Source organism: Colias croceus, chromosome 22 (genome assembly GCF_905220415.1).
Source record: "Colias croceus chromosome 22, ilColCroc2.1".
In the NCBI taxonomy this organism is placed as follows: Eukaryota; Metazoa; Arthropoda; class Insecta; order Lepidoptera; family Pieridae; genus Colias; species Colias croceus.
The window spans coordinates 7,097,380-7,111,390 of NC_059558.1; the positions used below are offsets into that span (position 1 = coordinate 7,097,380).

General features: G+C 33.3%; 1 protein-coding gene across 1 annotated transcript; it reads left to right on the forward strand.

The window, feature by feature from the left end:
• The first annotated feature begins 274 nt into the window (after positions 1-274).
• LOC123701697 (myrosinase 1-like) lies at positions 275-13,707 on the forward strand. Its single transcript, XM_045649202.1, has 11 exons — positions 275-404; positions 2,259-2,362; positions 2,706-2,850; positions 4,525-4,691; positions 8,790-9,041; positions 9,809-9,900; positions 10,538-10,685; positions 11,481-11,605; positions 12,474-12,626; positions 12,930-13,021; positions 13,532-13,707. Exons 1-11 carry the CDS (start codon positions 379-381, stop codon positions 13,665-13,667), a joined length of 1,440 nt encoding a protein of 479 aa, XP_045505158.1. The 5' UTR covers positions 275-378; the 3' UTR covers positions 13,668-13,707.
• Positions 13,708-14,011: the final 304 nt, after the last annotated feature.

Here is a 14,011-nt window from a genome sequence, read left to right on the forward strand (position 1 = left end):
TGTACAAATATATGACGTAATCCGTTGTCTGGTCGGGCACCTAGTTGTAAAACATACTACTGTTGAAAAAAAGTTGCGTTGATTGTTTTTACAAGGAAATCTTATATCTATCAAAACATGGATAAGATCTTGATCCTTGTTTGTTCACCCTAATCTGCTGTCTTTATTATCTATCCACTTGTTTTTTCCGTACACACTTAAGCGGATGTTATTTGTATAGCTTCATAATATTTGTATAATTTCAACAGATATTTTAATTTACATAAACGCTTTTCAGAGTTTGCCTTAATCTGTTTCATGATAGGTTTGAGGAGGTTCGTATATAATGTGCTGAAAGTATCTGCTAACAGTTTTTATTGATATCTGTGTAGTTTAAAAATGTTCCTGATATTATGTTTGTATGGGTGAGTCTTGTTTACCTTTCTATCGTGTTTTATATGTAAGCTCTTGTTGGCTTTTCAGTAAAATGATGAAAACTCTACATTAATTTCATGGTATACAATATTAGCTTACCGCGCGCGGCTTCACCCGCTTTGTTTAAAACCTAATAAGTTATATACTAAAACCTTTCTCTTGAATCACTCTATCTATTAAAAAAAAACCGCTTCAAAATCCATTTCGTAGTTTTAAGCATACAAAGGGACATAGGAAAAGCAACTTTGTTTTATACTATGTAGTGATGTACAAGTTCACCTTTGAACCCTAAACTAGGACGTATTTTGACATCCTTTAGCTATTGCCTAGACTTGTTATTAAGTATAGTTACGTTATTACGTACCTACGTGTTGTTTAGTTGATAGTTGTGGCTTAGATTAGTACTACCTATCCATTTCTATCACATGAGCAAATAAATAGATAGTATACCTACTTAGGTAGAGACAAAGCTTCCTAAGAACGATCAAAATTCTGACCTCTGTTACAAATTAAATAAGTTTATTTACTTACCTCTTGCAATCCTTTTGATGATTGCATTATGGTATATTTTATTTTTTACAGTCTCATTCATATACACAGTGCATAAAACATGATAAAATGCCGTTTTTCCTTTATATACCGTAACACAAGTATTTTGTACTTATCGCGGGCACCAGTCTCTCACAAATGTTAGTATTAAGATATATAGATTAACAATGTATGTGTTAATTGTACATTTGTGATGAGAAAATAAATAAATATTTAATAAAAATATTTAATAATATACAAACTTGCTTGCCTTTGTGACTAGCGATGGTACGCATGTGTGTATGTGCCATGAAGGTGCCATGTTCTTGTAGTAGTGGAACCGAATTTAACGATTGTATGAAACTTAATTGTCTCCGTATGTTATTTACTCACGTGGTTCAAGCTCGAAGAGTGACAACATTTAAACAATATTTAAACCGTCGTTGATTTAAACAAAATTTCCGGTAACATTACCTCCCATAATGAACAATTTTATCAACTGTTACAATCTTCACAATTTCGAACTATAATAATACTAGCTTACCGCCCGCGGCTTCGCCCGCTTTGTCTAAAACCTAATAAATTATACACTAAAACCTTCCTCTTGAATCACTCAATATATTAAAAAAAACCGCATCAAAATCCGTAGCGTAGTTTTAAAGATTTAAGCATACAAAGGGACATAGGGACAGAGAAAGCGACTTGGTTTTATAATATAGGTATGTTACGTAAAATATTAATTATTTATTTATTTACGTATCATATACATATTAAGTTATAACTTAATATGTATAATCTTATATATAAAATTCTCGTGTCACAGTGTTAGTCTGCATACTCCTCCGAAACGGCTTGACCGATTCCTCTGAAATTTGGTAAGCATATTGGGTAGGTCTGAGAATCGGCTAACATCTATTTTTCATACCCCTAAGTGATAAGAGTAAGGCAGAACAACGTTTGCCGGGACAGCTAGTGATATAATAATATCTAAGCATGAATCGTAAGTGAATTCCAATAGGGGATATTCCAGTGGGGTAAGGCAGATGCATTATGCATACATCTGTTTTACTGATCGATTTTCTTTAGGGCCAAGTAGATGATCAGCCTTCTGTGTCCTGTCAGCCGAGACCTTTTTTTAACTTCTCGACGGGTGTTGGGAATAAAATTTTTAAGGTAGCTTCATGGCAATATCTGTGGCAATATCGTCACGTCATGGAGTAAGGCGACGATTTTGGTATCTTTGAATCTTGCTAAAGAATTTATAAAGTAAGTATATGTATTATTTACTAATTAAACAAATAATTTTTCTTTTACAGCCTTTTGGTAACTTGTAATGCAGTCAGTGATCGCTTTCCCGACGATTTTGAATTTGGAGTAAGTACGTCCGCCTATCAAATTGAAGGTGCAAGGGATGAAGGCGGTAAGATTTTTTATTATAGGTACTTTAAGTTTAAAAGTACCTATACTTATAATTGGATCATAGTTAAATGCAATTATTAAAGAAAGGCAATGTATCGCAATTTTAAATCAAAAAGTAATATTTTATACCATTTTAAATTAATTTATAAAAATAAGAATATTAATAATTAGGTGTAAGAAAGCATTTTTTTTTTTGTAAGATGCCATAATTTTAAACGATTTACTTGTTCTATGACAATTTGATTTTAATTATTATCAATCAGTTTTTAACTGACTTCAAAAAAGGTTCTCATTTCGGCAGGTATATTTTATTTTTTTAATCATTAGTATTGTTTTAAATTCAGGTAATGGCAGAAATGTATGGGATGATATAACCAGGATACCAGGGGTTATCGCGGATAATTCTACGGGAGATATCGCTTGTGACTCTTACCATAAATGGCAGAGGGACATTCAGCTTATCCGTGAATTACGTGTGTCAACTTACAGGTATTATTTATTTATGTATTCTTAACTAGCCCGCGGTATTACCTCCGCTGCAGCTGTTTAAAATTTAACACATCAACCTATTGGCATTAAATAAAGATCCTTGTTTTCCTTCTTAATCATATATAGGGACAGAGTACAGACAGACAGCGGGAAGCGATTGTATAATATTATATTCTTAACATGTATTACTAATCAATGTAAAGCAATCTACAGTAGGTACATGAACTGCTAAAAAGCAAACTCTTCCAGGCTACCTGATTGGCAAGGATAGAACTTATTGATTTTTTGGCAATTTAATTAGTTGCATGTACCTAACAGTTGATTATCTCGATCTCATTTACTTAAAGACTATAATCCAATACAAATGTATGCAGTAAATTTACACATACAATCTTTTTTTTTCTGTGCTCAGTATTTTGAATAAAAATTTTAAAAATTAAATTACGTGTGATACTAAATAATAAAAAATAATAAGATTTCTCCATATTATGTAGCGTTTAATCCGAGCGATCAATTATTGTTAACTTATGTACTATTTTGTAATAATTAAGTTTTGATAAGGCGTTTGTCGCATTTCACATTTTATCTCTGAAAAACCGTTTTATATTTTCAGATATTATTTTTGTCACCAAAATTTTCCAGAATAAAATTGATTGTCCACAACTATTATATAAATTTAATCTCAGAGTTCCTACTAAGTGCCCGCGTAATAAAATTACACCTTTGGTTCCTCCTCTGCGTAGGACCGTATTTGGCCGAAATTCACCCATTTGTATATTAAGTAAGCTGATCAACGAGCATGCCAATTTTATTGATATTTTTCACGACAACTGTAATAAAATCCTCAAGTATTTAAAGGAATTATCTTAATTTTGTTTATTTTTGTTTTTGCTTTGTGTACCACATAGTGACTTGACTCAATAATCATGTTGTGTTATCCTGTAAATGTTTGTCACAATTGTCTTTTTTTATTATATTATGTACTTAGCTCTAAGTATTGTTGTGACTGATGTTGGATGACCTAAATAAATAAAATAAAATAAAATAAATAACAATAATTTGAATATGTATGAAGAATTTACCATGGGACTAGTATATATCTATATTATCTGTGCCGGTAACATGTCTTCATACATATATATGTAAAATAATTATGACTTTTCTATGCATAAAATATCATGGATTTCAATTCAAAAGCAATGCAAGCTATCTAAGTACCTATGTTATAATTCTATGTATGTTTGTTTAACTATTTGTTTAGGGTGAGGGACAAAATATTTGTATGGAGATGAAAATAAATAACAATAAAAAAATACATAAGCAAAAATTGCTCAAAGTGAATTATCAAGTTTTCGCTTAAAAAATATCACATACCTATCTAATTTATCTTTGATATGATACTAACTACTAATAATCCATACTTAATATTATAAATGCGAAAGTAACTCTGTCTGTCTGTCTGTTACTCAATAACGCCTAAACTACTGAACCAATTTTCATGAAATTTGGTATGGAGATATTTTGATACCCGAGAAAGGACATAGGCTACTTTTTATACCGGGAAAATGACGCAATCCCGGAAATCCCACGGGAACGGGAACTATGCGGGTTTTTCTTTGACTGCGCGGGCGAAGCCGCGGGCGGAAACCTAGTAATTAATAAATATTTCAACAGATTCTCAATCTCCTGGTCGCGCGTCTTACCCAACGGCACAACAGATTATATCAACGAAGAAGGGTTGGCATTTTATGAAAACTTCCTGAATGTATTACTGGAAGAAGGCATTGAACCCTTGGTGACGTTGTATCATTTTGATTTGCCAACAGCGCTAAAAATTCAAGGTAGGGGTACAGGTATCTATACTTGTAGATACATATGTAGGTATTATAATATCTGTGAGTAAACACTCACAGATAAAAACACCTTATTCCTATATCCTATCACACATGATAAAACTATCATCTGTCATAGGAGTAAGCTGTTTTTAACACGCTTTTATTATCTCATGTATCTTTGTCTATACATATAATAAATCTGTAGAAGGGTCAATTCTGTACATTGAAAATATTGAAAAAATATTGTAAAAACTAACGGTTCGATTTCGATGAAACTTGGTATAATTATACCTTATTATCCTGGACATAAAATAGGATATTTTTTATCCCGGAAAAATACGTAAAAAAAAATAATTTTTCTTAATTTTTCCGCGCGGATGGAGTCGCGGGCGGAAGCTAGTATGTAATAAGTATGTAATCGACTCCTTTGCACTCGATTTGACACTGTACAAAGTTTGAATTAAATCAATCCGTTTCCACTGTAAACGGACAGATTTAATTCAAACTTTGTACACTTATCAAGGATCGGCCATAAAAATAATTTCATGAGTTAAAGGATTTTTAAGTTGCTTTTAATTCTGTTATGCTAGTTTTTAGCGGCTTCGCGTGCATGGAAAAAGTACCTACATTTCCTTGCAAAATGAATTTGAATGCAAAGTTTCACCGCGGTAAAAAGTAGCCTGTTTCTAGCTTATCTCTAGACACAACAATCATGTGAATCATACCATATAATCGCTTTCGTACCTTCGATAAGAAGGAAAGAGACAAACAAACAAACAAACATATTATTAGTAAATTGTAATTATTTTAAGAATTAATGATTAGGTTTTTAATTTCAATGTGTTATATCAGCGTGTAATCAATCAACAATTATTTACATTTTTATCTGGGGGCACGGTAGTGCCCCCGCCAAGACGAGCCAAGCGAACAAGCACGGGCACTACCTACCTTTTCTCGAAGCGCTTCGACGTTTTTTTGAACCCTCATAACTTGGGTTTGGATTATGCTAGATCAACAAAATTTTCGGGATATATTGTCAATAGCGGACTTATTGAACATATTAAGTTTTAATTACATTAGCTTTTATACTTCAGATTTTATTTATATCTAAAAAACGCTAATTTCGTCACTGACTCACTGATGATCATCAAAATTCTTAAGGTATTTCCTAATGTCCTAGAAAGCTGAAATTTTGTATGTAAGCTAGTATTAGCACACAAACAACAAAAAAATTATAAAACTTGTAACTTTCATCCCCCAACCCCTTAAACTAGGGGATGGGAGTTTGTATGAGACCTGTAATTTTAAATTAAATTTTGATGACGCTAGAGGTCTAATCTAATAATCTAAAACTTGGTTCCCCTAGATATATATATGTATAGGTACTCCTTGTTAAAAAAAAATTAAAACTTTAATCGACATACATATAAAATTTTGTTACAAACAACTTACAAAAAGAAATGAAATCCCACCAAAAACATTTTCATGTAAAATGTTGCCAAGACGAGCCCATATGACTCGCACTGTCAAAAAGTTATCAGATCTCATGTAGAGCGAAGCTTCTAACACTACACGCCCTAACTCTACAAGGCCTAACTTCACAAACTCTACACCTTAGTCAAAATATGTGGCTTGGCCGTTCGTTACTACAAGAACTATTGTATAACACAAAAGTAATGCACAGTGAATTAATTTTTCACCTTACGCCGATGTGAATGTAGCGAAATGGCCAAGCCACATATTTTGACTAAGGTGTAGAGTTTGTGAAGTTAGGCCTTGTAGAGTTAGGGCGTGTAGTGTTAGAAGCTTCGCTCTACATGAGATCTGATAACTTTTTGACAGTGCGAGTCATATGGGCTCGTCTTGGCAACATTTTACATGAAAATGTTTTTGGTGGGATTTATTATACTTTATAATTTAAATGACAGCAAGTGTTTTAATTGAACATGATGGCATTCAATAATTTGCTATTAGTTTATTGCCATTGCATTCCATAACATAAATCAACTTCATCACTTTTAATATCTATACAAATATTATGAAGCTGAAGTTTGTTTGTTGTTTGAATGAACTTATGTTGCCCATTTCGTGACTGGTGTGAAAATAAAGGCAATTACTCTATACTAATATTATAAAGCTGAAGAGTTTGTTTGTTTGTTTGAACGCGCTAATCACGGGAACTACTGGTCCGATTTAAAAAATTCTTTCGGTGTTAGAAAGCTCATTTATCGAGGAAGGTTATAGGCTATATATCATCACGCTACGACCAACAGGAGTGGAGCCACGGGGGTGAAACCGCACGGAGCAGCTAGTTGTAGATATACACAGTGTCCCACTGTTGGTATACTAAGCTCAAAGGAGGTTATAGTTTTGCATCGCTGAGTACGTAAAAAATACTTATAAAATTCCAGACGCATTTTTTTTTCAAATTGATGAATTCTTAAAACTCTACACTCTACTCTATGTGTACACTGTACACCCATAACAAACAACCCGCCCAACTTTGCCACCAGCACGTGAGCTATCGTTTAAGATTATGTTTTCATAGACAAAATGCTTACATTAAAGAAGAGGTATATATCATAGACAAAATGCTTACATTAAAGAAGAGGTATATAGAGGCCGGCTGCGCGAAACTAGAGTAGAAAACGTGGATTTTCAGGAAAAATTTAGCAAACATTTTTTGACGTAATTTTTTTGGTTAAGTATTTTTTACGCAAAACTATAAATTCTTTCGCGCTTAGTATACCTATAGTGGGACACCCTGTATAGACGGCATTTTCAAAAATTTTCTTAAGCATAATGATACATAAGGCTATTAGTGCTCAATTTACTTAATTACTACAATAATTTAATAATCCTAGGCCAATATTGATTACCCCATTATGATAATTAAATTGTTGTCATTTTATTACACTTCTAGGAATATCATTTATTTTTTTTAATTAGTGTAGATTTTTCTCTATATTAGGTAATAAATTACAAATAATGTGTCCGAGCATTTTGCATTGCGATTTTATTAACCGACTTCAATAACACGCTTTACACGCTCTTATTAGCTTCACCTGTATGTTTTTTTAAACGCACCCGCCGTCACATGGTGTTCGCGCCACCTCTGGATTATAGTCCAGAGATATTTTTTGCTTTTTTGACGTGACAACGTCTTAAATTAGGTTGCGGTTGGGAGTCACTTATGAAAAAGTGTAACGCTCGGTAACGTTACGATGAGTCACCGAAAGAGGCACGCGGGCATGGTTAGCCCGCCTAAGAGCGAGAGAGACAGACATAAAAAGTCGTTGTCACGTAAAACTTTCGCCCGTATACCGACTTTACAGCCAACCATTTTTTTTTTCATATTAATACTGGTCACCTGTATATTTGTATGTGCCACCTAGAATCGATTTTGACTAACTTAAAAAAATGAACAGATTTATAGTAGAGCCATTTTAATAGGCAACATTTGACAGTTCAACAAAATTCAACAACGTAACCTAGTAACGACGACATAGAATAACATGATATTTCGTTTTGTTAGAACTGCACATTTGCTTAACTTTTTTCAATTACGATTACATATTTATAATAATAATGACCGATACAAGTAATTTTAAGATTTCATTTTACTGATAAACCATCCTAAACATAATAAACAATTTCTGAATTGAAGAACTGACGTCGCTACAATTTTGTGTCAATAAACCTTTTTTCTTTTTAAATACTAGAGACGTTACTCTAAAAATCGTATCTGACATCTAGAATCGAATGCATTGATTACTTGTGAATAAAAATCATCATAAATTAATAAATTCGATTGACAAATGTTTCAAATCCGTATCGATTAATACACTTTAATCGATGTTTTTAAGCAGGTTACCTCTCTTCGAAGATAAAATTGATAGACGTCAAATGTTGCCTATTAAATTGGCTTGACTATAGTTCAAACTTTGTACACATCAAGGATCGGTGACAGTACAATAATTTCATGAGCTTACTCACCTGAATAAAACACTAAAAATTATAATTGTCTTATTTCTTACTTTTTAGTTGAATCTATCATTACAGCGTGTTTTCTAATTTCCTTGACCTTTTTTATAACAATTACAGGCGGCTGGACGAATTCCTCAATCGTCGACCGTTTTGGCGATTACGCGGACTTCATTTTCTCACGTTTTGGAGACCGCGTCAAATCCTGGCTGACGATCAATGAGCCAGAAGTGGTCTGTGATCAGATTGCTCTATTCCCTCCTGTATATGGCGATGAGAATGCTGTACCCCTCTCCTGTACTAAGAATATATTGCTGGCACACGCGAACGCGTACAGAATTTATACTGCCAAGTACAAGCGTGTACAGGATGGTAATTTTGAATGAATTGTTGATAATATTTTCTTATGTTTAGTTTAACACGAGTATAGAGTCATATATAGAGTATATCTAATATATATTATAAAGGCGAAAGTTTGTAAGTATGGATGTATGGATGTACGGATGTATGGATGTTTGTTACTCTTTCACGTAAAAACTACTGAACCGATTACAATGAAATTTAGCACACATATAGAGGGTAACTTGGATTAACACATAGGATAGTTTTTATCCCGGAAATCCCACGGGAACGGGAACTATGCGGGTTTCCTTTGCAAACGCGGGCGAAGCCGCGGGCGGAAATCTAGTATTATATAAAGAGTCATACATTTAGCAACTAAAGATTTAGACGCGACTTATTCAGTAAGAATTGTTGTTATTATACAGGGTGTCCCAACAACGGTACACTAAGCCCCAAAGTCCCAAAGAGTATGCAAAACTACAAGTCCATTCGCGCTTAGTATACCAATAGTGGGACATCCTGTATATAGTTTACTTATTTCTACCAAATGGCAAATAACATCTGTGGTAGAATAGACTACTATAGAAAAGGTAAAAAACGTGCTTTTCTAAGGCTCGTTGGTGAATCAAACGAAAACATTGCTAAAATAAGCTACCTACTACGTAGATATTTGTAAAAAAAAAACATCTTGCTAGTTATTTTTTTATGACCAGAAAAATTCAGTATCTTTCATAGAAATAAAATAAAATATAACGTTGAAAATATAAAAGATATAAAAATTTCTATAAAATTTACAGGCACAGTCAATATAGCATACAATTACATATGGGCAGAACCAGAGGAAGATGACGAGGAGAATAGAATTGTGGATATAATGCTGCAGTTATTTGTGAGTATAATATCACTCTAATTTTAACAGATTTTCAACAATTATTTAACTATAAATATTATTAATGAACTAGCTTTCCACCCGCGGCTTCGCCCGCGCAGTCAAAGTAAAACCCGCTTATTTCTCGTTCCCGTGGGATTTCCGGGATAAAACCTATCCTATTTCCCGGGGTAAAAAGTAGCCTATGTCCTTTCTCGGATATCAAAATATCTCTATACCAAATTTCATGCAAATTGGTTCAGTACTTCAGTAGTTAAGGCGTGATTGAGTAACAAACAGACAGACAGAGTTACTTTCGCATTTATTATTGTATTAGTATGGATATTATATTAAAATATTTATAAATTAATTTCGATATACCTCGTTACTCGTAAGTAAAAATGGACAACAAAATTTTCGCTTCTTTTGTAAATCTAAATAAAGGTGCTTTTCCACCGATAGGAGCGAGGATGTGTTGATGTGTGTGGATGTGTCATTTTCTTTGTAGTTCGAAGCGTTTAGCGTTTGAAACGATAGGTTATTTACAAACACTTGGGTACCTCGCTAAATATCCTCGCACATGATTGGTGGAAATGCTCCTTTAGTTGTTCTTTTTTCTGTATCATAAAATTAACTACTTATATATACATTCTCTTAGAATGACAGATTCACACATCCAATTTACGCTAAGAGTGGTGGGTGGCCAGAAGGTCTAGAGGAATATATTGCAGAGTATAGCAAGGAAATTGGATATAATACGTCATTGTTGCCGCCTTTTACTGAAAGCGAGAAGAAGTTTATTCAAGGTTATTTATTTATGCACACATGCAAAAAGAGTACAATGGCAAACTAAAAATATTTATACGAGATTTGCAGCGTGCCACTGAAAAATGGCAAGCCACTCAGCATCGGCCATACTCTAAGAAATATCTTGATTAAAACTGATTTTAAAAAGAGGAAAGATCGGACTTTTCTTTCGAAGAGTCACTTTAAAACTATGTCTAACCATAGTACAGTGTGGTATGTTCTGTGGTTACATTAGTCTAGTAAACTCGGTTTAGGGCTGATTTTTCAATCCTTGGTTAAAACGTATTCATCGAATAACGTATTAAACTACCATTTCAAAAATGTATTCTAATTGTCCGTATTTGACAGTTTACAGGTGACATTTTAAAATGTTCGTGTAGATTATACTTTATTGGACGGATAAATTTTAACCAAGGATTGAAAAATCGGTCCTTAGTCAATACATTTCATCAAACAGCAACGAACAGTGAAATAATTCAAATAAATCGCTTAAATAAAATGTTATGTGTAAATGGTAGTCTCTACATATTTTGTTCCTCTGTTGCGTCAAATAATATTATGTTAATATTATATGCACAGTTCATTCAATGCCACATCTTAGATTTATAGTCGAATATCGACAAATAATTACAAGACCTATATATCACCTACTTGCGCACAATAAAAAGTTTATCAACAAAAAGTGCTTCTCGAAGAAGTCTAATTGAATAAATAAATGTTTGAGTTTGAAAATGTAAACTGCATCATATCCCACATTCCACAAGAGACGAATTTTCAATACATTTTTCTTTCAGGCACATACGATTACGCCGCTTTTAACTATTACTATGCAGTGAAAGTGACAAAAAAGAACAATAACATACCGTGGAATCCACGAGCACCGATATCCTTACAAGATGGATACACTGTAGATTCTTATGTAAGTTTATTTTGATAGGTATATATATGAATTACTAAATCATATACCTATGTAATTAAAATGATTCGCCATATGTTTAGTGTGTGCTAAGCGAAACTCGAGAACGACTCTACCAATTCGGCTAATTTTTTTAACGTGCTTGGCTTGGGCTTGTGTTTGATAAATCTAAGTTTACTGGCTATTATCGGATCAAATTCATGATTTTTTTTGTATCGCGATTATATTGAATATAGATATGTAGGTGGAAAGCATATTAATTGACCAAGATAAATAAAAAATCATAAATTTATCAATTACTTACCAATAAATTATCTTGAACAACTTATAACTATATTTCAATAATTTTAAACTATCACTAACTATGTATCTATTTGTTTAAAGTATTTGAGTCACGATAATTTTAGGAATTTGATGTACGTGGACCTCATTTTTAGTGACGATAACTTTATATATTGACACACCACTTCACACAATACAAATAACAATAAAAAAATAAACGTTTTTACACTGTTACTTTATGTTTCAGTAACATATTCCATAAGTGTAAACATTTATAAAAAAATACGTCGTTGTAACAGCATTAAATGTAACAATACGTATGCTGGGGCAGCTAATTGTGCATAGAAAAGTTTGCTTAAATCGAGAGTTTTTAATAAAAATCTGCCGACTTATTCCGCTTATCTTTCTGGCATTCTGAGACATTAACTGCGACAATGAAATGTAATTTGCGCATATAATTTATTTATGGAATAAAAATTAACCACACTTTCCTTCGATCCACTCTAATTATAAAATCAAGTGTACTTATAAACTACTATCGTTATATATTATTTATGAATTTATCATTATATTTATACTTTTCTTTAAGGAATCTCCTGTAGGATTACGAAAGCTCATAAATTGGCTGAACGAGCGCTTCGGAGTCGAAGATATACTAATCACAGAAAATGGGTATCGCGGTGAAGATGCAAAACTTCTTGATTATGAGAGAGTAAATTACCTTAAAGAGCATTTAGAACAGGTGTGTGGTTCTAGATTCTTCTAGAAAAAACAAGATACTTCTTGAGAAAATAGAGCAAAAGTTGAACCTTAATACGAATTAAAGTTATACATACATGGTCTATAATAGAATCAATACAAATAAAAAATACTCTATTTTGATCACAGAAATACGTAGAAATAAAAATAAACAGTAATCAACAGGCAGTTTTATAATTTAAAAAATCGATCTCTTCCAGACAACCCGGCGAAGACAAGAAGACGCAGTGTATTCTGAATTTATTATTTATTATTACATCAAGTTTTGTATTTTTTTCTTTTGCAGATTTTGTTATCTATATATGAAGACGGTTTAAATGTTTTCGGTTACATGGTCTGGAGTTTAATGGATAATTTTGAATGGGTTTCAGGATATAGGTTAGTTGTATTCTTCATAAAAGCATTAATAAATTAATGCTCTGTCATTAAACCGGCTATTTACCTACCCGCAGCAGGGCCAATATTAGAATAAATTGCACCCTTAATTGGCTCCTAAATTGTGATGTGTATAGGCAAACGATTTCGAGAACAGCTGAAATTGCTCCGACCGCCGTGCAACCGAAATTTTGCCAATATTGCCCCTGCGGCAGGTACGTGAGTAGCCGGCTTTACAAACATAACATCATAGTGATTTTTATTTATACATTGTTAGTAAACAAAGCTTTTACGATTCCAACATAGATATAAATTTTAAGGAGCTACCTTTCTTTTATTAATAGATAATTTATGCATATCGTAGGTACACAAAAACTCAGTCAATAGAAAATTCTTAATTCATTAATTTTCAGTATTTACTCCCACTCTATCTTTAAAATAATACGCTTACATTGGTTTCACATTGTTTTTATTCAAGTAACTATAACATATACAACGTTTATTATATTTCAGTGTACATTACGGTCTCTACAGCATAGACTTCGACGATTCCGAACGCCCGGCGACCCCGCGGCTCTCAGCTGATTACTATACTTGTATCAACTTTAATCGTGCCCTACCAGTGTGTGATAGTTACCTTCAGCCTTAGAATAACGCCTAGATTAAGAGCCAGCGCGCACGAGCAACTCTGTCTCCGCAACTATTTTGTCTCTCCACCCATGGGCTGGTATTAAAGTGCGCGCACGTAGCGACGCAACTCCCCATACAATTGATGGAAGAGACAAAATAGTTGCGGAGACAAAGTTGCTCGTGCGCGCTGGCTCTTATACCTACACATGCTTGTCTAATGTCTCCTCTACGGTACTCGCGAAGTTGAACGAGGTGAGACGAATAGAATAATGTAGAGAGGCAGTTCGGCTTACTTCGTCCAACTTTACCTCGCCTCGGCCAACTTCCGTTTGTTGTCCGTTTTTGCGCCCGAGTCAAAGGGCA